Source organism: Sceloporus occidentalis, unplaced genomic scaffold, assembly GCF_023333645.1.
Source record: "Sceloporus occidentalis isolate IW3139 unplaced genomic scaffold, rSceOcc1.0.p SCAF_6, whole genome shotgun sequence".
Taxonomy (NCBI): Eukaryota; Metazoa; Chordata; class Lepidosauria; order Squamata; family Phrynosomatidae; genus Sceloporus; species Sceloporus occidentalis.
This window is the reverse complement of record NW_028316986.1, coordinates 54913964-54937667: the sequence shown is the minus strand read 5'-3', so window position 1 is coordinate 54937667 and position 23704 is coordinate 54913964. Positions and strand designations below refer to the sequence as shown.

The 23704-nt window shown below is 39.6% G+C and overlaps 1 protein-coding gene across 4 annotated transcripts in view; it reads left to right on the top strand.

The window, feature by feature from the left end:
- Nucleotides 1-15895, top strand: part of LTBP1 (latent transforming growth factor beta binding protein 1) — a 262829-nt gene extending 246934 nt beyond the window's left edge. For all 4 annotated transcript variants that reach the window (XM_089529704.1, XM_089529702.1, XM_089529706.1 and 1 more), the window contains 3 exons: nucleotides 6084-6209; nucleotides 13880-14029; nucleotides 14890-15895. In XM_089529704.1, the coding sequence (XP_089385830.1) occupies nucleotides 6084-6209; nucleotides 13880-14029; nucleotides 14890-15059 (446 nt within the window). In that variant the 3' untranslated portion in view covers nucleotides 15060-15895. The remainder of the gene's footprint in view (nucleotides 1-6083; nucleotides 6210-13879; nucleotides 14030-14889) is intronic.
- The last annotated feature ends 7809 nt before the right edge of the window (nucleotides 15896-23704 follow it).

Below are 23704 nucleotides of genomic sequence, written 5' to 3'. Positions count from 1 at the left end.
CTCTTTTGCCTGGAGAAAGCGATCAGAACTAGAAATGCATCATTGAGCACTTATGACAATGCTGAGAGCAGACCTTTAGGATTTGGAAAGAAATCTTTTCCAGCCCTACCTGTTGTTGTTGTGTGCCTTAAAGTTGCTTCCAATTTATGCAACCCTAAGGTGAACCTATCACAGGATTTTCTTGGCAAGTTTCTTCAGAGGGATCATGCCATTACCATCCTCTGAAGCTGAGAAATTGTGACTTGCCCAACGTCACCCAGTGGGTTTCCTTGGCCAAGTGGTGATTTGAACCCTGCTCTCTAGAGTCATAGTCCAATGCTTACACCACTCTTATTGGGAGATGGGGTTAGAGATGCCCTTTGCAAGTTTCTCTTCACTTTAGCTGGCCATCCAAAGCAAGATGAAAGCTGGCAACGCTTCTCAAGATACGCAGATAACAAGAAAATAGTCACTGTTATTGCACTTGCATTCTGTACACTGGAAAATGTAAATCCTCTGGGTAGGTTTGAAGGAAAGCTTGTGGACTCAGCTTCAAGCAACAACTACCACAAAGTAAATAGGGAATAATTGGGTCAAAGGAGTGTGTTTTAAAAAAAACACACACACACAAATGCTAAATTGTCTTGTAGATTCAGTACATAAATTGTTAATGTTGTTAATGCACTATAAAATGTGGAGAGGCAATGTTAATTAAGGACATTATCACATGAGAGCTGTTCTCCCAATACAATAACATTATTTCTAAAAGTGCTCTGCAGTTAGAGTTGCTCTGTTTTCTATCCTACCTAAAACCTTTATGGGTTTACAGGATTAATTTGTGCTAAACATTTATCATATACTGCTAAGACATTATCCCTGCTCTTTTTGGCACAGACACACAGAGATACAACCCCATGAAAATATAACCCCATGATATTTAAATGAAAACAGTCCTATGTTTAAAAAGACATTTTTTTTTCCTGAGGGTGGCAGCTTTCTGATAGATGAAAGGAAGCAGGAAGCAGCTACTGATCTGTTTATCTAATCTGCCCACACTTATAGGCTGTACAGTAAGTGCTGGCAATGTGAGGGCACAGTGTTTGGACAACACACACCCTGATGCCACCCCAATGTTGGCATCAGGCTGCTCGCCTGACCGCACAGCAGGTGGCATTGCGGCGCTCCTTTGGCACGGCATTCACATACTGCATGCCAAAAGAAGTGTTGAAAAGTCTGGAGAAAGTCCAGGGAGTGGGCTGACTTTATCCATTTTAAGTTCGTTCTTTTATCCTTCTCACGCGCCCTGTCAATGGCAAAACAAGACTACTTCAAATCATTGATCTGCGCCAACGAGAGGCGCCCGCAGCGCTTGTTCTCCTGTTTCAACACACTGTTAAAACCATCTCCTCCCTCCATCTCTCCATTATTTTCTCCCTCCGACTTTGCTAATTATTTCATTACAAAGATCACCACCATTCGTTCTGAGTTAACTCTTCCTGATTTGGCTCCCACCATTAATCTCCTCACCCCTACTACTAATAAACTCTCTGTGTTTCCTCCTGTTTCTTTGGAAGAACTCTCTTCGCTGCTGAACTCATCCAAACCTACCACCTGTTCTCTTGACCCACTTCCCTCTCGTCTTCTAATCTCTATAGCCCCCTCTTTGTTACCCTCCCTCCTCTATATCTTTAATCTCTCTCTCTCTTCGGGTTCCTTCCCCTCAGTCTTCAAACATGCCTTAGTTTCCCCTATCCTGAAAAAACCCTCTCTTGACCCCTCTTCCTTGGCTAGCTATCGTCCAATCTTTCTTCTTCCTTTTCTCTCCAAGGTGTTGGAACGAGTCGTCTATTCACGCTGTCTTGAGTTTCTTGAAACCAACTCCATTCTGGATCCCTTCCAGTCTGGTTTTCGCCCACGGCACTCCACAGAGACGGCCCTTACTAAGATCTCAAATGATCTTTTGCGGGCCAAGGCGAATGGCCTTTATTCTATCCTTGTCCTACTCGATCTGTCTGCGGCCTTCGACACCGTGGACCACTGTCTCCTAATAGATGTACTCTCTGACCTTGGTTTCTCGGGCCTTGTTGATTGGGCCTTGTTGATTGGTTCACATATTACTTGTCAGATCGATCTTTTTCAGTGGTCTCGGGTGGTCAGACCTCGTCTTCTGTCCCCTTATCTGTTGGAGTTCCTCAGGGCTCTGTTTTGGGTCCCCTTCTGTTCTCTTTATACACACTCTCCCTTGGCAAACTTATCAGTTCTTTTGGTTTCTCCTACCATCTTTACGCCGATGATACCCAGCTGTACCTTTCCACCCCTAATCTTTCACCAGAGCTAGAGCAGCAAGTGTCATCCTGTTTAACAGCTGTCTCCCACTGGATGCACCATCGGCGTCTGAAGCTCAATATGTCCAAGACTGAGCTTCTTGTTTTCCCTCCTAAGCCCACCCTTCACTATTCCTTTTCTATTTCCGTCAATAACATCTCGATCCAGCCGGTCCAGGAAGCCCGCAGTCTCGGTTTCATCTTTGACTCCTCTTTGTCATTTATCCCACAGATCCAGACTACAGCCAAAGTCTGTAGATTTTTTCTCTATAATATCGCCAAAATCCGTCCATATCTCTCAGCTTCTACCGCAAAGACACTGGTCCATGCCCTAGTGATCTCACGATTAGACTACTGTAACCTCCTCCTGGCAGGGCTTCCTCTCTCTCATCTCCACCCATTAATTTCTGTTCAGCATTCAGCTGCACGCATTATTTCACTCGCTCGCCGTTATGATCATGTCTCCCCTCTGTTGTCTTCCCTTCACTGGCTCCCTCTTCCTTTCCGCATCAGGTACAAACTTTTGCTACTCACCTTTAAAGCCCTGCATGGGCTGGCCCCTCTTTATTTAACTGATCTTCTCTCTCCCTACATCCCTACTCGCACTCTCCGCTCTGGTAGCCAAAATCTCCTCTCTCAACCCAGGATCTCCTCTGCCCCGTCCCGGATCCGTCCCTTCTCTCTAGCTGCCCCTCATTCCTGGAACCTTCTTCCTCTGCATGCACGGCTCATCACTTCTCTAACCAGCTTTAAAGCTGAGCTGAAAACCATATTGTTTAGGGAAGCGTTCTCAGGGAATTTGTGATTGTTATCTGGCTGTCTGACAATATTTGATGTGATGTGATTTGTTTGATATTTGATGTTTTTAATCTGTTTTTTCCTTTCTATATGGTAATTTTATCTATTCCTCTTTTAATTGTTATTATCTTAGAATGTACGCCTTGGGCAGGCTTTTATTTACTCCTAATTTTACCGACTTTGTACAGCGCTGTGTATAATTATAGCGCTATAGAAATAAAGTTTAATAATAATAATAATAATAATAATAATAATAAAAGGGCAGCAAGGGTCCCCTTTTTCTGGGCCAAAAAGAAGCAGCAATTTGCCAAAAAAAATATTGGCCCAGAAAAACACAGGATCGGGGCTATGATGTGTGCTTGCCGCAGCCCTGATGCAGCACTCAAAGAGATGGCATTAAGCTACCCCTTACCCATCTTTTTTGCGCCTTAGTCTGTTCTAACCGATCAGAAAGTCCCCCTCCCTGGAAAAAAATGTCTTTTTAAATGTAGAATAGAACATTGTATACATTTTATTTATATTTGAAGGGAGTCTGAAAGTAGAAGAAAGCATGAAAGATACATAAAATAAATAAAATAAAATAAATGCTTGCTTAAACTATACTGTAAGTCTGTTTTACACTTATATTTCCAGGCTTATGTGTGTGTATGTGAGAGAGAGAAACTCTGGATCAGGGCTGGAAAGGGTGGGGGAGCAGTGAGCAAGGTTTTGGCTTCTATTCCCTCTCCTTCACATCTTATCATGAGAGCACCTAAGCCACAACCAAAGCACCCATAGCAGGTCCACTAATCCCCACCACCACCACCCAAGATTGGCATTAAAGCAGAACTGATCTATCACACCATAAAATGAAGCACAACAGCAGATGGACAGGATCATTAATTGTTCCACTTATATGGGAAGAAAGGGAGGGAGGAGGATAGGATGCAGGACAAGGAATGGGAATGGAATAAGTGTATGTTATCTGTCCTGTTTGTATTTTAAATTTCAATAAAATTTTCAAAGAAAAGAAAAGAAATGCTTTCCAAACAGTCTCCCACTGGGAAAACAACAAAGAGAGCGTGATAATCTCCAGCCAAAGATGCTATTATCCTGCTCCAGTTATGATTTACTGCCTTGTGTGATAAAGTCCTTATTCATTCCTATCCAGTATGGGGTTTATACATGTATACCTCTGTTAACAAAGCAGATATGTTCCTGGGCATTACTTTTAATGTACCAGAGGCAGAAATTACATAGCAAGAATAGGGATAGAGGAAGGGTGCTTCATTATTTTCAGCAAACTTTAATTCAAAACTACAGTATGCAGTATGTGAAATGAATCCATCTGGTCTGGTAAGTTTTGCATAAATAAAAACATTTTGAACCTTATAGAGATCATTTGGAAGCTTCTTCCAAAAAATATTCAGGAGTGATTTTTTTTTCTTTCACCAGTCTCCTTTTTTTAATATAATTTCTGTTTTATTGGTCAAACTTGCAGATCTTTACGTATTTTTATTGTTCTAGGGGTAACTGGTAGGGCAGGCTTGTCTACTTTTCCCTTTTACATCTGTTTTGCTATTTATGCATGCTCAGTAAGTGATTCTGGAAGCTGGTGCTGTTTACCTTGCCTGATGTAAGCAGGGACACGCAGCTATAGTAGGGCCAGTTAGAGTAGGGTCTCATGGCTTCACAGCTCAAGCTTTATTGCAATGTTTACTGCAGACATACAGCTGCAAACCAGCACTGAAAGTCTGTATCTCCAGCCCTCCTCCAGCATTCTTCCAATCCTGCTAAAAAAAAGTCCACCCAGAAAGAGGAAAAGGGCAACAGGGGTCTTCAAAAGACTTTGAAAAAGAGTATTTATTTATTGTCAGAGGCTTTGTTTACTGAAGTGTGCCTGTATTCATCATTTGGGTAAAGGGTTAAAAGCCTATTTAAGTGTTCTTGTGAAATAGCCAAATACATGCAGGTCAGATGTTCCAGACCACTAGAACAAAATTAACTGGAACATGTCAGAGGGAGAGATGCAAGAGAATGAAAGTTGTTCCCATTTCAATCCATGCTGAAATATTTATATTCCATTAATTTTACTGGAGTTGCCCATTGCTTACATCACCGGATATCATGTTCTTTAGGTCAGTAAGAAAACAGCAACAACAGCAAAATCAATCATTATAATTGTCCATCCCTAAAAAACAAGCAAACCAGTTGTGCAAACAGAAAACTATGTGGAAAGGAAACTCTGTTTTACTGAAAATCATGCACATTTTAAGGAAAGTACCAATGTACTTGTCTTCTTCTGAACAAAAATTAAGAAATCTCTTTGTACTTGGCTTTCATTCAGATACTTTCTTTCCAGCTTTCCTTTTACATTGGCGGTTCCTATACCTTTTTTAAAAATATATACGTGTCATTCTCTTCTTAACTATTTTCAATACAAATGTTGTTTGGGTAGGTGATTTTATATGGACTTCTTTTTAAAGTACAGATCTTTTTGTTCCATTACTCTTAGATAACATTAGATATATGGGGTTGTATCACAGTTTGAGAGCCAGTGTGGGTGCAATGGTTTGGGTGTTGAACTATGACTCTAAAACCAGGGTTTAATTTCTCCACTCAGCCAAGAAACCCCACTGGGTGACCTTGGGAAAGTCATACACTCTCAGCCCTCCAAAAAAACACCCCATGGTGATAAAGAGAGAAGGGAGAACACAAGCACAAGATTCATTCTTGTAAGACCAAACTATAGTTTGCTACATGCGAACTGACAATATCTGTTTTTCATTTGGTTGTAAGCATATTTTGGTGGGGAGGAGAGTGAAGGCATACAACAGTTAACAAAAGGCACAGTGGTTCTCTTGGTATTTGAAAGCTGAGTGGTTTGAACACATTTGGCAACAAGGGCCCTCTTACAGTGCAAAAGCACATCTGTCTTTGGGATAAAATTCTTAGTGTTTATTCATTTGAGAGTTCAAATCATTTCTCTTTGTTCCCTTCCAGAGGACTATGCCCAGTTGTGCAACATTCCAGTTCCTGGATCCCGGAGGCCGTATGGGCAGGATGCACTGGTTGACTTTGAGGAGGAACAGTACACTCCAGAAACCGATCCTTATTTTGTGGAAGACCGTAAGCACCCTTTCTTCCTTAATACTAAGAATTAATCATGTGGATTTACCCTGTACAGTCGGCCCTTCTTATACACTGATTTCTTATACACGGATTCAAGCATCCACGGTTTGAAAATGTTCAAGAAAAGTATGAATTTCAAATATCAAACCTTGATGTTCCATTTTTTATAAGGGATACCATTTTGTTATGTCATTATATTTAATGGGACTTGAGCATCCACAGATTTTGTTATCCACGGGGATCTTGGAACCAAACCCCAGCGTATAACAAGGGCCCACTGTATATTCAAGACTGTCCTCCCATTTCTTCTCAATATTGTTTTAGAGTTGCTTTCCTTGTTTTCTAACAGATACATTGCTATTTCAACCAAGGGTTGACTAAGACCTCAGCTAAAACATAGTACCAATTCCTAATCCTGTGAATGAGTGAATAATTCAGGCAATTACCAGGACTGCTAACAACAAAATGAATAAAACAAACACAAATTAAAAAGAGATAAATTTTAACAGACAAATATCCTGTCTCAAAACGCCCTAAATATTCTGAATACCAAAATGCACAGGTTGGTACCCTCCCTAGGTCCACAGCTCCCTAGGTCCACAAAAGAACATAATTTTAGTCACCATAAAAATCAGCTAGATCTATGGGGTGCCCTTAAATTAGGACTGGAATAGCCTGGGGCTAGTGGAAATCTATAAGACAAAGGCTTGACAACATTATCAGACTGTTGGTACTATTGGAAGGGGTCTTTGCTGTGTGACCCATAACCCTACGGCATGCTTCACAAAAATCTATTAAACTGGAAAGCATAATAGAGAAAAGAGTCTGATTTCTCATTGATTAATGCCACAGTCTTCAGCAATTTGAATTAGCAGTAAAAGTGTATTGGAATCTGAAGAGAATAGGAGAGTGTGATAGAATGATCTAGACCAGTGATTCCCAAACTGTGGTCCTCCTGATGGTTTGGAATTCAGGTCCCAGACTTATTGACTGTTGGCCAGTCTGGCTAGGGCTTCTGTGAGTTGAAGTCCAAAATACCTGGAGGACCAAAGTTTGGGAATCACTGCTCTAGACAACTGAATTTGCTATATTTTCATTGAATTAAGTTAATAAAGAAAGACTCCTGGAACTCTGGAAACAGTAGAGGGACCTGGACATGATTTGAGCCAGTAGTTGTACTGATGAAAAGATTTCTCTCCTCTTTCTCAAAAGCACATACAGTACAAAACTGAAGGATGACACATACTGACAACAGATAACAGGAAGTATTTTTGAAAGTTAGCCATGACTTTTTTCCCTCCACATTAGAATTGACAGCTTTTCCATGATGATTTTGTAGGTGTGTTCCCTAGGCTTATGCTGCATGGGAAGATTAGCTTTCCAACCATGTGAGCCTAATACCCTAGTGTACTCTGTTGACTCATTGGGTGGATACCAGTTTTGGGCTAATCATTCTTGGCATATTTGGCCCAAAGAACAGTACTGTGTTTGCCATATACATGCCATTATGAATATTGCGGAAAGGGTGAGATAATGATTTTCTCTCAAAATGTAAGCAGTAGATTTGGAAACTGTGTTTTTCACAAAAGCACATCTCATGACTGTGGGTGATCTTCTCATAAAAAGATTCAACATACAGACTAGATCCAGCGACGACTGCAACCTACAGGGATCAGAAAAGGAGCCTTTGTTCAGATTCAAAGAGAATTTTGCTGACTTTCCTGTGTCTAGAGGAAACAATTTTTTGAAATGTTTTGCTATACCAGATTAACCATGGTGGAAGACACAATGCTGACTTGGTTATATCATTGGTCTGTTCCAACATAGCATTCCATACTGATCAAAATTGCTCTATGCATAGCTATACCTGATGGGGGAGAGGAGTGATGTAAGACAACATGTGTGAGGAATGTAGATGTAACTAGATATAAATCACTACTTAAGTGTAATTATTTTCCCAGCAATGAGCTATAACTGAGTTACATTACAATTATAATTTAATGAGGGGTAAAATAATTTCATTTTGCATTGTAACTGTAACCATTTGATTACTTTCCAGTTAAAAGAGGGTGTGATGGCGGAAGAAGATCACAGTTTAGTTGCTGTTGACAAACTGCCGAATAGTATGCTTTGTACTACAGACTAGCAGCTTGCAGTATGCAGAGTATTTAAAAAAAAAAAATTCAAGTAACTATTTCGGCTACTTTTGAGAAATAGGAGAGTAACAGGAAGCATAGAACTCCTTTATTGTCACAAATCCACTGGCTGCCAGTCTGTTTCTAGACACAATTCAAAGTGCTGATGATGACTGCCCTTGAGTCGTTAACTGCCCTTAAGTCGATCTCAACTCATGGCGACCCTATGGATCAGACACCTCCAGTACTCTGCTTAATTCCTGCAACTCTATACCTATGACCTCCTTAATAGAGTCCATCCATCTAGTATGTGGCCTTCCTCTCTTCCTACATCTCTCCACCTTTCCCATCATTGTTGTCTTTTCCAATGAGTCCTTCTTTCTCATGATGTGGCCAAAGTACAACAGCCTCAGTTTGGTCATCTTGGCTACCAGAGAGGTTTCCAGCTTGATCTGCTCTAGGACCCATTTGGTTGTCCTTTTGGCTGTCTATGGGATCCTCAGCAGTCTTCTCCAGCACCTCATCTCAAATGAATGGATTTTCTTCCTATGTTCTTTCTTAACTGTCCAGCTCCCGCTGTCATACATAGTAAAAGGGAATACGATGGCTTGTATGATTTTAACTTTTGTGCTCCATTGTATATCTTTGCATTTTAGAATCTTTTCTAATTCTTTCATAGCCACCCTCTCCATTCTTAATCTTGTTCTGATTACCTGACTGCAGTCCCCATTTCTATCAAAGTTTGGTCCCAGGTATGGGAATTATTTTACTATTTCCATTTCTTCATTGTCTAGGTTGAACCTGTGAAGGTCCTTGGTGGTCATTATTTTGGTTTTCTTTATGTTCAACATTAAGCTTGCCTTTTTAGTTTCTTCTTTGATCTTCCTTAGTAGGTGTTCCAGGTCTGGGAGGTATTCTGCTAGTACTATGATGTCATCTGCATATCTTTCTTCTGTGTCCAAGCCTGCTTTTCTTATAATATGGCTATAATATAATATTTTCTTATAATATAATTAATAAATAATAATAAATAAATCGTTTATGTATAGCCCGCCTTTCCTTGAGATCAAGGCGGGTTACAGCATCATGGCAACAACAAACGATAAATAAAAACAATACAATATCAACATTAAAACCAAGAATTAACAACACAGATTAAAAACCGTACAAAAACTAGCCAAAGTGCAGGTGCAAGAGGAGGGGGGGGAGAAGCGTTACAACATCTGGGGGAAAAGCTTGTTCGAAGAGAAAGGTTTTAGTCTCTTCCTAAATTGGTGTTCCAGAAGGATACCATGGTCAATGGTATCGAAAGCCACTGAGATGTCTAAGAGCACTAACAGGGACACGCTACCCCTGTCCATGCCCAGACAGAGATCATCGACCAAGGCGACCATGGCAGTCTCAACTCCATAGCCCGCCCGGAAGCCAGTTTGAAATGGGTCTAGAAAATCAGTATCATCCAATACCGATTGAAGCTGAATGGCAACCGCCCTCTCGATCACCTTCCCCAAGAAAAGCAGCAGTGAAATAGGCCGATAATTGTTATAAATCAGGGGGTCTAGGGAGGGCTTTATATCAGCGGTTTTACAATGGCCAATTTTAAGCTGGATGGAAAACGCCCTTCCCTAAAAGATGAGTTAATTATGCAGCGTAACATAGTGGTTACAGCCGCGCGCCCCTGAGCTGCTAGCCAAGAGGGACAGGGATCAAGAGAGCAGGTTGTCTTCCTAACACTTCTAAGGATCTTGTCCACTTCCTCAGTACTCACAGACTCGAACTGATCCAGTACAATAGAGTCCATGGAAGCTCTGGAGTCCTCTATTCTGGATTCTGTAGAAATACTGGCGTCGAGATCAGCCCTTATCCAAGAGGTTTTATCCACGAAGAAGTTGTTAAATTCGTCACAGCAGGCTTTGGATGGTTCCAGAATAGAGTTCAGGGAGGAGGGTAGCTGAGTAAGCTCCCTCACTACCCAGAACAGCTTTGCCGGACGCGACTCCGCGGACGCGATACGCACAGAAAAGAACGAATTCTTAGGTCAACGAATATGACCTATAAAGCCCTATATTCTTGGGTCCAGGCTATTTGAAAGACTGCATCCCTCTTTATGAAGCGATTAGAGCTCTGAGAGCTTCTGGAGAAGTCCTTCTCTCTGTCCCATCAAGATAACTTGGTGGGATCAGTGAAGAATGCCTTCTTGGCGGCTACTCCCAGAGTTTAGACCTTCTTCCCTAGGGAGGCCAAGATGGCACTGTCCTTGCTCTCCTTCCTCCGGCAAGTTAAAATTCTTGTGCTATCAGGGTTTTAGAAACTGACTAGGAGGGTGTGTTGTTTTGTGGATTGTATAGTCTATTTTAAATGAGTTTATAACTTTATATATTGTTTAATTGTCTTTTAAACAACATTTATATTTATATTAAAGTTTCTGTATAGTGTTTTCCCAATCTCTATTGTTCTAAAATATGTTGTAAGCCACTTTGGATCCTGCAGAAGGGACATATGAATGGAACAGTGAGATTGGGTGGAAATGTTTTTTGTGATAGCAGGACATCTTTCAGATCTCTCATTGTTGTTACATCTGACAAATTAATTCAGATGAAAATATCACTATTTTTAAATGATCTGATACTGTTTTGATGTTATAGCTGTTTAAACATGGCAGCTAATTTTAATTATTTTAACATTGTTGTATGATTTAGTTATACGGGTAGTTGGTTTTAACATCTTTGTAAGCTGCTGTTGGTCTCATGTCAACAGAAAGGTGGGATATAAGCTAATTAAATAATAAAATAAAAATAAATTTATATGAAGCAAATGGTCTTGAAGAAATGGTATTTGTACACTGGAAATCTTCAGTCTCATGTTTAAAATAGGCAACATTTCCAGGTGGGATGGTGCCAGCTGTGTTTTACTTATCACCTTCCAGTTTCATTGGGTCTCTTTCCTGTTATATTTCATTACCATATCATATCACATAAAAAAGGAAACAAAATAAAAAGTAATAACTTTGAGCAGGACAAGAGAGTAGTAAAGCCTTTCGTATATTTCGTCCCCTCCAGCAGGAGCCAACCTGGTGATTTCATCTCTGCTGAATGCTGCATAAACTCAGTTGACTTACACAACATTGTATAAGGTCCAACCATTTCAGCATCATATGATTTTAATTAAACAGAATAGTTCTCTGAGCAGAACTGTAGCTAAATGGTAACATTGTTGAAAATGTACAAAACACTGTATAAACTTCAGGAAGAAATGATGGTATAGTCACGGGGCGAATGAGAAATTTTTTGGAGGGGGTATTACACATTACCTGCTGGAATCACATGGCAGCTTGCTTGAAATGCTTTCCTTCACATTTTGCCTTGGGAACTGTGCATTCATACTGGGGTCTTTTCCTGAGGGGGCCTCACTATTTGATGGTTGAACACATGCTTTGAATATGTACAGCTCCAGATTGAATTGCTCAGCAAACAGGGTTGCAGGAAGACCCTGAAGATTCACTGCTAGTTGGGATATATATTAGTCACCTAAATGGATGCCCAACTGACTCGGTATAAAACATGGATGGGTAACTTAACCCTCCGTATGTTCAGCACCACACTTTAAATGCCCCTTCCATAATGGCCAGTTAGTTGCCCAAAACCTGCTTGAATAAGGAGGTCTGGAAGAAAGAGACCATAGAGAGGACTTCATAGCTTCCTTTAAAAGGGTGCTCCACAGCCCATGAGAAGTCATAAAGAAGGCTCTCCTGCAGTCTTAAAACCAGGGCAGCCATGTATGGGGGAATATACAGTCCTTTGACAAGCATGGACTGCAGTCTTATGGAGCTTTAGGACCCATAACCAGCACTATGATTTGTACTTTGAAAACAGGCTAGTAGCCAGTTTAATTGCTATATGAAGGAACTTGGGTGAAAAGCATTCCTGTACTTTACTGTACCCTTCCCTTGTTTGCTTTAATTGTTTCAGTTTCCCACTTACATTTCCTTTTATTTCATTAGTACTGTACTTTATCTGGGATTTCACTGCCTTAATTTGTTAACTTTTTTCTTTTTCATGACTTTTATTCTCATGTACTGTGATTCTGGTTTAACTATCATTAGGTCAGGGCACATTGGCCACTCTTCCGTTATATTTCTTCCTCCCAAAGCTTCCGCTCTCAGCTCACGACATAATGCAGAATTCAGTCCTGATAGTTCCACAGGAGAAGCATGTATTACCCCACAGCTTTGCTGAATAATTATTCTATTTCTATTCATTATTGTTTAGTGTGTTGTGTGGTCAGGAAAGTGCCATTACACTGGCATATGACTTACTGTAGCCTTTTTGAAACATTTGTTTGGACAGCTGGGGATGTAGATACCCCTCCTCTCTCTTCATGCTGCAGTGGTTTCAAAATGTTTTAGGAGTGGAAACAAACTGTTGTTTTCCTTCAGTAAAATGCCGTTTCACCTCAGATAATATTTCCCGAGGCCTACTATGCAAAGGGAATTAAATATTTCACCATGCTATGCATAATACTTCATAAGAACCAAAAATGCTTGAACTACATTAAATCAACACAATTCACTAAAACATTTTCATACCTCTATACTATGGTTTGCTGTGCATTAGAAGATAAGTACAGTCGAGTACCGTAGCATGGAAAACTCCTTCTATTTGATACAGAAATCACCTGCATAGCTCCAGAATAAATTTGTGTACCTGCAAAAGCAGTTATTTGTTGTATAACGTCAAGTAATTTCTGTCTTAAAGCGACCATAGGGTAAGCCTATCACAGGGTTTTTATGGGGCAGAGTGTATGTGACTTGCCCAGGGTGCAGCTATAGAAAATGCTTATTAAATCAAAAGTATAAATTGTCTCTCCACCCCAGAATTAATAGGACTGTGTTTATAGGTGTCCAAAAGTTAAGGACACAAGGGGGGGTATAGAGATTGCTTCAGAAATAATCACTTTCTCCTATTGAATTGAATTGCTCTTTCTTTCTTTGACCAGTCAAATATTCTTGTGTTGCTCTCGGTTTCCCCCAGATGTTGTTTGATTAATCTTGACTGCCATCCACAGGTTTGTTCAAATATTGCTTCTGGGAAATACATTTTCATAAATGATATCCACACTGGAAAATTTAAGCATTGTAATGGATGCATAGTGTGCCTTAAATGGAGACAACTGATTTTAACTTGAACTGTATTCCAATATGTTTAGATTTCTTAACAATATTTATTAACTATCTGGTGTCTCAAATATTGGGGCATGTTGTCTTTGTGCTACAAAGTATAACATGCTACAAGTATAACATCACAACTTAAAATGTCATGTTTGAGCATCAGCCTGCCTTGCAGATACAATAGATCTTTATTTAGGGCTGCAAAATGATGAAGGCTATCCTTTGGATCTTAAAACACATTCAGGGATAGCTCTATTGGCCATGCAGCAAAATACAACAAAATCCAAAATCCACAATACATTAGTGAATGAAGTTCTAATAGGTCTTGATTGCAGTGGTCTGCTGTGTTTATGTTTTCTGCCCAGGTTTCCTGAATAGCTTTGAGGAGTTACAAGCAGAAGAATGTGGCATTCTGAATGGATGTGAAAATGGACGCTGTGTAAGGGTGCAGGAAGGATATACCTGTGACTGTTTTGATGGTTACCATTTGGACATGGCCAAGATGACATGTGTTGGTAAGATTATGTTCCAGGATTTCACCAAGTGGGTGTTTGCATAGTCTTTCAAACACAGAAAGTGATTTTGAGCATCAGATGAACCTCATACTCCAGAGGTACACTCTATTGGAAAATGTTCCTACATATTGCCACTTTGAATCAAATTGTTTGTGCAAGATATACAGTATACCATGGTGCAGTTCCAAATCATTACAAGAGGGCTAACACAAAATAGCTTTCCACTGGATTCTTCTTCAAATGTACATGTTGATCTCCATGGCATGGAACCAGTACAGGATCTGCAGCTCACCTTGTTGGTCTTCCGTAGCCTATTTCTGCACTTCTTTGTGTGAAGCATCACCAACTAGGCATGTATAACACTCTGGCTGATATATCCCTTTATTCAGCTGTTCACTATTTGAATAATCTTACTTTTAATTGCCACAAGTGCTATGGCTTACATTCTGACTCTGTGTGTATTTAAAGGTTTGCTGGATAAATTATGGTTGTTTTTAATTATATTCATTCTAATTGCTATGTTAGTTTTGTGTGTGTGCACGTGTCTTCTTTTTGAACACCATTGACTTCATAGCATGAAGATATAATTTCATGCACTTAATACAGCACCCCTATGTTTAAAAACAAAGCTTGTAAAAGTTAGTTTTTGGAATACAGCTCTTAGGATGCCTTACACAGTTTGGCCACTAGCCAGCAGGGCAACAACATAACTTTTCCAAACTCTGTTTGAAACCTCTGGTTTTATTTAGAGACCACAAAGAAGTGTGTGTAGGCAAGTCATAGTGGACTGTTCTTCCCTGGTTCTTCTTCAACATCAGATGTGGTCACAGCTCTTACTTTGTTTGTTTTTTTTCTTCCAGATGTGAATGAATGTAATGAGCTGAACAACAGGATGTCTCTCTGTAAGAATGCCAAGTGTATTAACACTGAAGGATCATACAAGTGTGTGTGCCTCCCGGGCTACATCCCTTCAGACAAACCCAACTATTGCACACCCCTAAACACAGATACAGACAGTGAACTGGAGTAAGATGCAGCAGCTGCCATGTAACCTTATACTCTGCACTGTATAAAGAAAAGAAGCGCAAGAAGCATATTTAACTTGAGTTGAGGGTGCTCCTAATCCACAGGTTGGCTACATATGGAAAACAAGCAATAACATATCTTCTTAAAAGTGAAAGGTGGTGGTTTAATAGACATCATCTTCACTAAAGCAACAGACCAAATGGACATATTTCCCTGTGTGGAAGAAGAAATTAAGTATATATAGTTCATAAATAAAATTAATGGGAATAAGCAAAAATTATTTTGAACAGAAGGTGCGGGTTTGTTTGGGGTTTTGTTTTGTTTTTTACTGTTGCTTGATTTATTTGGCATTTAATTAGTTGCGGAAATATTTTGTAGTACTTTTTACTTAGCAATCCTCTGCCTACTGTTTCTTTGGAAGCTTGTCCCCTTTGGTCCAGGTATTGCAATATAAGCAATTTTCCAAATATGGTTATACACAAAATGATGTTCATCTTTGTCTGGAACATTGGCCAGTGACTTTTAAAAAATGCTAAATGTCTGCCCTGTGGAGCAGGCACTGTTCTTTAAAATAATGTACAGTTCATGGAAAGAAATCTTTTGTATTCGTTTTGTATTCCGCGTGGCCTTTTACTGCACTTATGCCTTACAATCTGCCTTGCCAAGTTTCAAAGCTGCTAGAGGATGACCATTGGATATCTCTTGTTCACAATAACAAAGGATCTGAGCTCCTGTTTGTATTGTAATGTGTAAATTGAACACAGATCTTGTAATGGTTACCCTGACATATTAAAGCTGTATATTAAAACTCAATAAAATCTACGTTTTTTTAAAAAAAAACTCTCAAGTTTGTAAGATTTTCTCATTTCATTTATTTTTATTGCAACTGTTAATCGTGTGCTTCATAATTAAGATATATAGACTGATGTACTTATTCAGTGGTAGAACCTGAAATTGTTATGAGCCTGGAAAACTGGTCATGCTGACTGTGAAATTCTGGGAGTTGTAGTTCAAAAAGTACCTTTTCCAAGCTCTGTTCAGGGTGGATGGCAGTCCTTTCTCTCCGTTTTCCCATTATATTTTTCTGACTATGGCAAACTTATCTGCTTGTTGAACAATAGAAAGAGAGGTTTATGTATACCTATTTTTAATGAATAAATCTGACTCATTTACTAAAAGGAAGGCCTCTCATTGGGAGATTACCATAGACCTCCTGGGTAGTGTCATGATTCTATTCATTCCTGTTGAATCCAGTGATTCCTCCAGCATGAGGAGGATGTCATGGCATGTGGAGTGCAGGGAGCAAGAGCCAGATGTAGAAACTACAGGTTACTCCTGTCCTACTTAACACTACTGTTCCACCAAAGGCTGCATCATGTTACCAACACTGGATACCTGAACTTAGACATCTGGCATGGAGATGTTCCCAAACCCTTCATTCATAGAAACAACATCCAAGGTTCTGCCCCAACATAACAGAAGCAAAGATTTTGAAAGTCAGCAAAGTGAATGTACATTTGGGAAAGATTATCTTTAAAGAATGTGTATAGTGCCATTCTATTTATATGTCACTTTGTAGTGTTTCTCATGGATAACTCTGACAAGGAGACTATTCTACTATTAGAGTTTCAAACAAGGCTTAACAAGAAAATTTAGTAGCTAATAGCACTCACCCTCTTAATAGTGCAATGAATACTACAATTATTATTATTATTATTATTATTATCTGTAATTCCCAGTTTGAAAAATTAATGAATCAAGAAATCAATGTAGTTTGTTTAATTAAACCATGTTAGTTGTTAAAAGTTAATGACAACGAAGTAAGCCCTACCACCACATCTAACATTCAACATTGCAAATTAATTTTCAGACCTAACATTCAAGTACTGATTCAAATCAATCAGTGTGAGCTGCCTTGGGTCCAAGTTTGCATACAGATGAAACAAATATACAAACAAATAAATGTGGAAAAGTAGGCATGCATAGAATTTCATGGTGCATCTATTCTAGGCAAAAACAGGATGAATACAGCTTATAACATCTTATAAAACTTGTTCAGCTTTTCCTTTTATATCAAATAATAATAGGTAATAACAATAACTAATACACTGAACAAGGACTGTGTGTTTGCTTTTCAAAATATTTATCTTGATGGTTATTGATTACTGATGTTGATATAATATAAAACTTGTATTGCTTTACAAATATTCAGACTGTGTATGGGTGAAGATTAAAATTCTGTTATAGGTAGCCAAAAGCCACACACACACACCAAGTCTCTAAGGCAGCCTTCCCCAACTTGATGACTTTCAGATGTATTGAACAGCAACTTCTATCATCTCCAAAGGCCATAGTAGCTGGAAATTATGAAGGCTGTCCAACACATGGGGACAGCACCAAATGGGTGAAGGCTTTCCTAGAGAGAAAGTCCCTAGAGATTTACAGTGTTGTTACCTTACAGTCTCCAAAACTCAATTTTATGCGAATCAAGAGATTAAATGTTGCAGTCTTCTTTTTTCTTTCAGACAGCTAGATTACTACCCGAGAGTGAAGGATGATGGCAGTAGTGGAGGAATAGGAAGATGAGCAGCAGAACATGGTGCATCTCTGATTGCATTTTCCTATATATAACATCTCTGTAATTATCCTGTATCAAGAAGAAATGTATAACCATTCTGTTCTATTGACAATATATTGCCTGTACTTTACCTACCAAAGAATGTGATAAACGCATACCTGGCCCATTAAACCTCTCTTATCTAACAGTATTAAAAATGCATTGCTTTCCTTCTGAGCAACCTCCCAGGGTGGCTGTGAGTCTAAAACCCTGACCTAAGCTGTTAGTGGAAAGGGCATGATATCAGTCTAACAACCATGTATTTGTCCAATATATGTATTTCATTTTATTAAAACAAGGAGCTCTTTTAAAAATAGATAGACTATTTGGGAGTAGGCAGAATGGAAAGCCAAAAGAACATAAATCACCACAGTGTTGGAATTCTGGAAATGTTTCAAAAGGCCAGACTAGACCTGGAGACTGTATGAACTGGAACTCCTGTGTTTGTTTCCGGAGCTCAAAGCAGCCAAAGGGATTGGGACTGTGGCATGGTGGGAGAAAGGAGACTTAAATCTTTTCTGCCAAGCGATTTTCCTGTTCAGAATGCCCCCCAAGTTCCTATTGGCTCCATGAGACAAAACTTACATATTCATGTGCCTTTGTCTTGCCTGTGAAGCAAATAGCAGTTTCGGGAGGGAGTATTGTTAGTTCAACAAAAGGTAGTCGTTATTCCCCTTTTAACTAGTCTCTGATCATAATCACATTTTCTGTCTAAATCTACATCAGATGTAAAAACGTAAACAAACTGCCAAAATCTCTTCCCAACCATAACATGTAATTTGGCCCAAAGAGAGACTCAGTCCATAGCTGGAAGCTTTGTCCATTTATACAAGAATTCAGAACCAAAGTCATCAGAGTAATTGATAAGATTCTTTACATTTCAGTCCTCCATGCTTCTGTTTTGATGATCTAGCCACCTTAAACTCCTTTAACAATCATTTACTTGTCCTTGGGAGCCCCAGCAATACTCACTCTGTGAAGAGACCATGAGAGATGGCAAGCAGAAAAATCTCAGCCCCACAACAAACCAGTATTGTTTGAAGGGAATGCTATATCAGCTATTAAAAATACTGAATGCCATTTTATATATCTCTGTATAAAAATAGGTAGTGCCTAGGACACATCTCCAAAGTGCATTCAAATATAAGCTGCTATTGTTTTCAACAGATCTACATCCAGAATCTACTCCAGGCTTACAATGCTTTGATCCTTTTGTAGCTCCACTTTCTCTACAACTTTATTATGGTGGTGGTGGTGGTGGTGGTGATGGTGGTGGTGGTGGTGGTGGTGGCGATGATGATGCCATCAGTAAGCTCATTAAAGAGGGTTTTGTTTTGGATCAGATCCTCTGTGTGTATGTAACTTCAAGTAGCCTGTCAACTTATGGCGACCCCATGAATTTCATAGAGTTTTCTTAGGCAAGGACTCAGAGGTGATTTTGCCAGTTCCTTCCCCTGAAATACAGCCTACAGCACCTGATATTTGTTGGCGGTCTCCCATCAAAGTACTAAGCAGGGCTGACTCTTCTTAGCTTCCAAGATCAGGTGAGATTTGGTGCCAGCTTTTTTTGTTTGTTTGTTTGTTTTAAGATCAATCTAAAGTGTTGAGAAGGCACTATAACAGGCTGTATCAGATTTCTGCCCTCCTTCTGAAAGCCCCTTGAACTGTTCATTGCATAAACCTAATGCCAAGTTATTCAAAACTGTTTCTCTTCACTGATGCCTCCAATTTTTCATGGTAAGTTAGCACAGAGAGAGACTTAAGGCTAGCCAACTGGAAAAGAGCTATAATGTGAAAAACACAGCACTGGAACACAGTAAAGAAGTAGGCCGATTAATTTTCCAGGCGTGATAGTTTGAGCGTTGAGAAAGGGCCTCTGAAAGTGTAACCTGTACAAAAATGTCTGTCCCTTTGCCAAAAGCATGCCTTAGTCCTATGATCTGAGATGTGAAATACCCTGGATTCTGATTGCCTTTTTCCAGTATCGATCTATGTCCAAACACTACAACATTTCAAAGAAGAAAACAAGGGCACATAGGGCTGAACAATATCAGGCTGGCTTTTTCCTCCTCTGCTTTTTTAGTTTTTTAAAAATAAATTCAAGAATCAGTTTGGAATCACTCAGCACATGATGTTCTGTTCCAAAGATAGTAGAGGCTGCAGCAGTTTGCCTTTTTGTGAATCTACAAGGAACAGCAAGGCTATGACTTTTCCTCTTCCCTTGCCTCTGCTATGTTAACTGAAGGCAGACTACTTTCCTATGTTGAATTCAGTTTGCAATAATTAAAGAAAGACAAGAATGAAGGGGGAAAGTGGGAGGAGGAAAAAGAAAACAGGACATTCTAAGGAAACCATGAAAGTGGGATGGCAGAGAAGTAACTAGGGTTGCCCTTGCTAAACCAGATCAGTTGGCAGGTATGTATGTAGTGTTTTCAGTTAACAGAACAGATTCCATCTCTGGGGACACTTTTTAACATAAGGCAGACAAAAGAAAGCTTGTGTGATATGGAGGTGGGATACAGTTTAGGTAACTAAGAATATATTTTTGTTACACTTATGTAAATCCAACCATAGACCTTGCTAGGCATGGTCACAGGAAAAAGGTAGATGTAAACCTTTCAGCAGCAGTTCTGGGAGTTGCTAGATCGGATACGCAAGCTACCTGAGACAAGGAGGACAATAGCTGTGGCTCGCTCCTTAATGAGCCAGTGATTAACTTAACGGCTCAGCCATCTAGATATTTGTCCCCTCCTGAATAAGTGGCAGACCTATGCTTTGTGTATCCATTGTGTAAGTTTCAGCTTAGACAAAGACAAGTCATCAAGCCTTTTTTCCGCCAGGCTGCCATAGCCTGAGGTTATGTTTAGCAGTATATAAGGACCTTGTTTCCAGCCCTTCCTTGGGCTTGTACATTCAGTTCCGAGCCCGAGTTCCTTGCTTGTAGAGCATCCTGCTCCAAGCTTGCATTCCCTGAGCATTTTGTTCTGCTGAAATCGCTTCAGCGAAGCCAAGCTCACTGTCCTTGGGCCTCTAGTTAGCTTTGCCCACCGGAACTCAGTTCTTAAGCCACCGCGGACGCCACTTGTTTTTCCCGTCCCCGGGGCCGTGTCTCACCATCCACCATCCCTCAATCCATTGCCTTGGAGAAGACTTCGAAGGTAAATATTCCCAACGGTGCCTCTATCCTTTTCCTTTACTCCCGAACTCACCCCTCCCTTGCTTTAGCATTGAATGTGTGTGTGTGTGTGTGTGTGTGTGTGTGTGTGTGTGTGTGATCCCTTTTGTTGCGTGGCTTTAATAAATGTTCATATTTTAATTGCAACTCCTTTGGCATCCGAGTCTCTGTTTCTTGGGGTTGGACTAGATGACCTCTGGTATACACATAGGGACACAACCCCGCTGCGTGCGTTGTCAGGACACGCTTCTCGTAATATTTGAGCTAATTAAAATTATCCTAATTCGATCCTTCCTAACAGTACTTTGATCTGGTTTGCATTTATATTTTATGGTACAACATCTATTGTTACTGATAGATTCAAGCAACACTAAATGAGCTGCAAAATTAAGTGTTTGAAATCATTATTTGTCCATGTAAATGCTGCAAATGAAAGGGGACTGGAAAATGGTAGAAGTCAGCTAAAAGAAAATGTGGAATTTTTAATATTAGAGACCAGGTACTTTCAAGCCTTGCCTTTGGGTGTCAGTAGTGTCTGAAAGTTTAAATTCTCACCACAAACAGTTTCAGAAATAACAGAAGACTCTATAGCTTCACAAATATACACAGATCAAAACTAATGCACAAAAATTAATTAAACTGAAATATGTTTTCAGAAAGAGGGAAACCAAAAAAATATATTTTATCCCAATGTAGTGTATGATATATTGAACATAATATATTGGAAACTGTGTATATTAAAGATAAAATATATTGAATACAATGCAATGTATTGTAAGTTTGAGTGTGCTTTCAAGGGAACAATATGGGGATAGCATTTTTCTTTGCTATGTTGTCCCCACTTGGCACCTTTCTTACCATTGTCACAAGAGCTTTTCAGTGTATGATGGATAGCAATTATGGCTGTATCAGCTAGTAACTAGCACGACTGGCAATGAAGAACAGAAGGGAGGAAGAGGGAAAGGGAGAGGGAAAGGAAGGCTGTGGCACAGGTACATATGGGCGAAGAAGGCCAGCTTGTGCAGAAAACTGGACGAGGAGAGGAATCGTGCCAACATGACAGATGAGACTGAAAAAAGGAGTGAAGGAAGACATATGGAGAAAGAAGGGGGGGATCACATTACAAAGACTATGGAGGAGACTACCCAGGAGAAGGAAAAGACAAAAAAGTGCTCAAACAGAAAGACATACAGAAAAGTGAGAAAGTGTCTAAGCAAAGGGAGAACAGAAAGATAAGATAAAGAAATCTCCCATAGGACACTGGAGAAATGCAGAATAAGGAGACATCATAGACAACAGAAGAATCGTACTAGATGAAGGAGTGATTGTATATCGTGCAATAGGTGGGTAGATGGTTGAGAAATAGGGTTTTCCAAAATTCATGTAACTGTTTCTTTCTCTCTTAAGCTTTTAAGGACAATGGGGATAGGGGAAGGTGTGAAATTTTGGGTAGGATTTTTCACATGCAGTCAAGTAAGGTTTTTAGTGAACTAAGCTATCATTGACAGGTTAGAACTGTTAAAATATATTTCTATTTGTATTGAAAATGTTCAGATGTATCAATGGTTAACTAAAGTTTAAAATGGTTCCTGTTGAAGGCCATGAAGTCTAGGCCTGGAAGAACAAGTGTTCAAGGACGAACGGCGTAGACAAAATATAGGCCTAATATGTTGCTGTTATACTCTTGTGTTGCATGGTGACTTCATGGGAAAGAGGTGTGTCCACTTGGTGGGAAAGTTGATCTTTTAAGAGAACAAAGACTGATGTCATGTTCAAGTTTTTTTCTTCTAGCATGGACACTGAAAGGGAAAGATGTATAGTAGCCTGCTGTGAAATGTGTAAATAGCAACTAAAGTCAATAAACCCTCATTTGAGTGAAAATCTGTGTTGAAGTTACTTTGTTCCTGAGTTCCAGAAAAGACTGCATCTGTTCCAGTTGATACCAGTTCAGAACCACCAGGCAAGAGACATCACCCATAACAAAGAGTTTTTCTAACAAGAATTAGAAGAATTAAACTTAATTTCCCCTTTTCAATATAAATGTAATTATGGTAAGTTTTATAAAGCTTTTTAGTGTAAATGTAAGGTAGTAGCATTGCTTCACTGATTTTCCTAATTCTGTAAACCTACATGTCTGTGTGCATGTGTGTGTGCATAGTCTGCATCGAGAAGCTGGTGTCTTGACTCCTTCTTATGTCAGGCATAAGAATCATACCACATCTGGCACCCACAAGTCTATTGTCTCTTTCTAAACTCTAAAACCTGCGGATATTAATGGGGTTCTAGTTTTTCATATCCAATTGCCATTCAGGTTTTAAGCTATAGGAGGTGTGGAGAGCAAGAAATTGGCCACATTTGCAGCTCTCATTCATGACTGGCCAGAGTATTGGATCTGACAAGAAAATACCTATGAATGTGTGAGATGTGTGAATGAGACAGTAGGAAGAAGACAAAATTTCTTGAGGCTTCAAAGCCATTTTAAGGTGGGGAAAAACCCTCAGGATTGTGTAGACTCCACCTATTAACATGTGCCCCATATTATATTTGGGACTTCCACATTTTCATATTGTCATATCTGGAAAGAGGCACGTTGTTAAGATGTCACAATGACATTTGGAACAGCAGAAGACTTTCCTGTGGGAGAGACATGTACACCTGAAGACATGTGAAGACAAAAGTGAAATGGGTTTCCTGATCACTCTCTTCTTCCTCCACAGGCTCTCCATATATCCTCTCATAATAAAGACAAAGGCAAAAGAAAGTAAGCCAACACTTCCTACTTATTCCCAGCCAACTTCCCTATCCACCTGTTTTGGGGTTATCCAAAATCCAATAATTAGTTTTGTTGCTCCGAAGT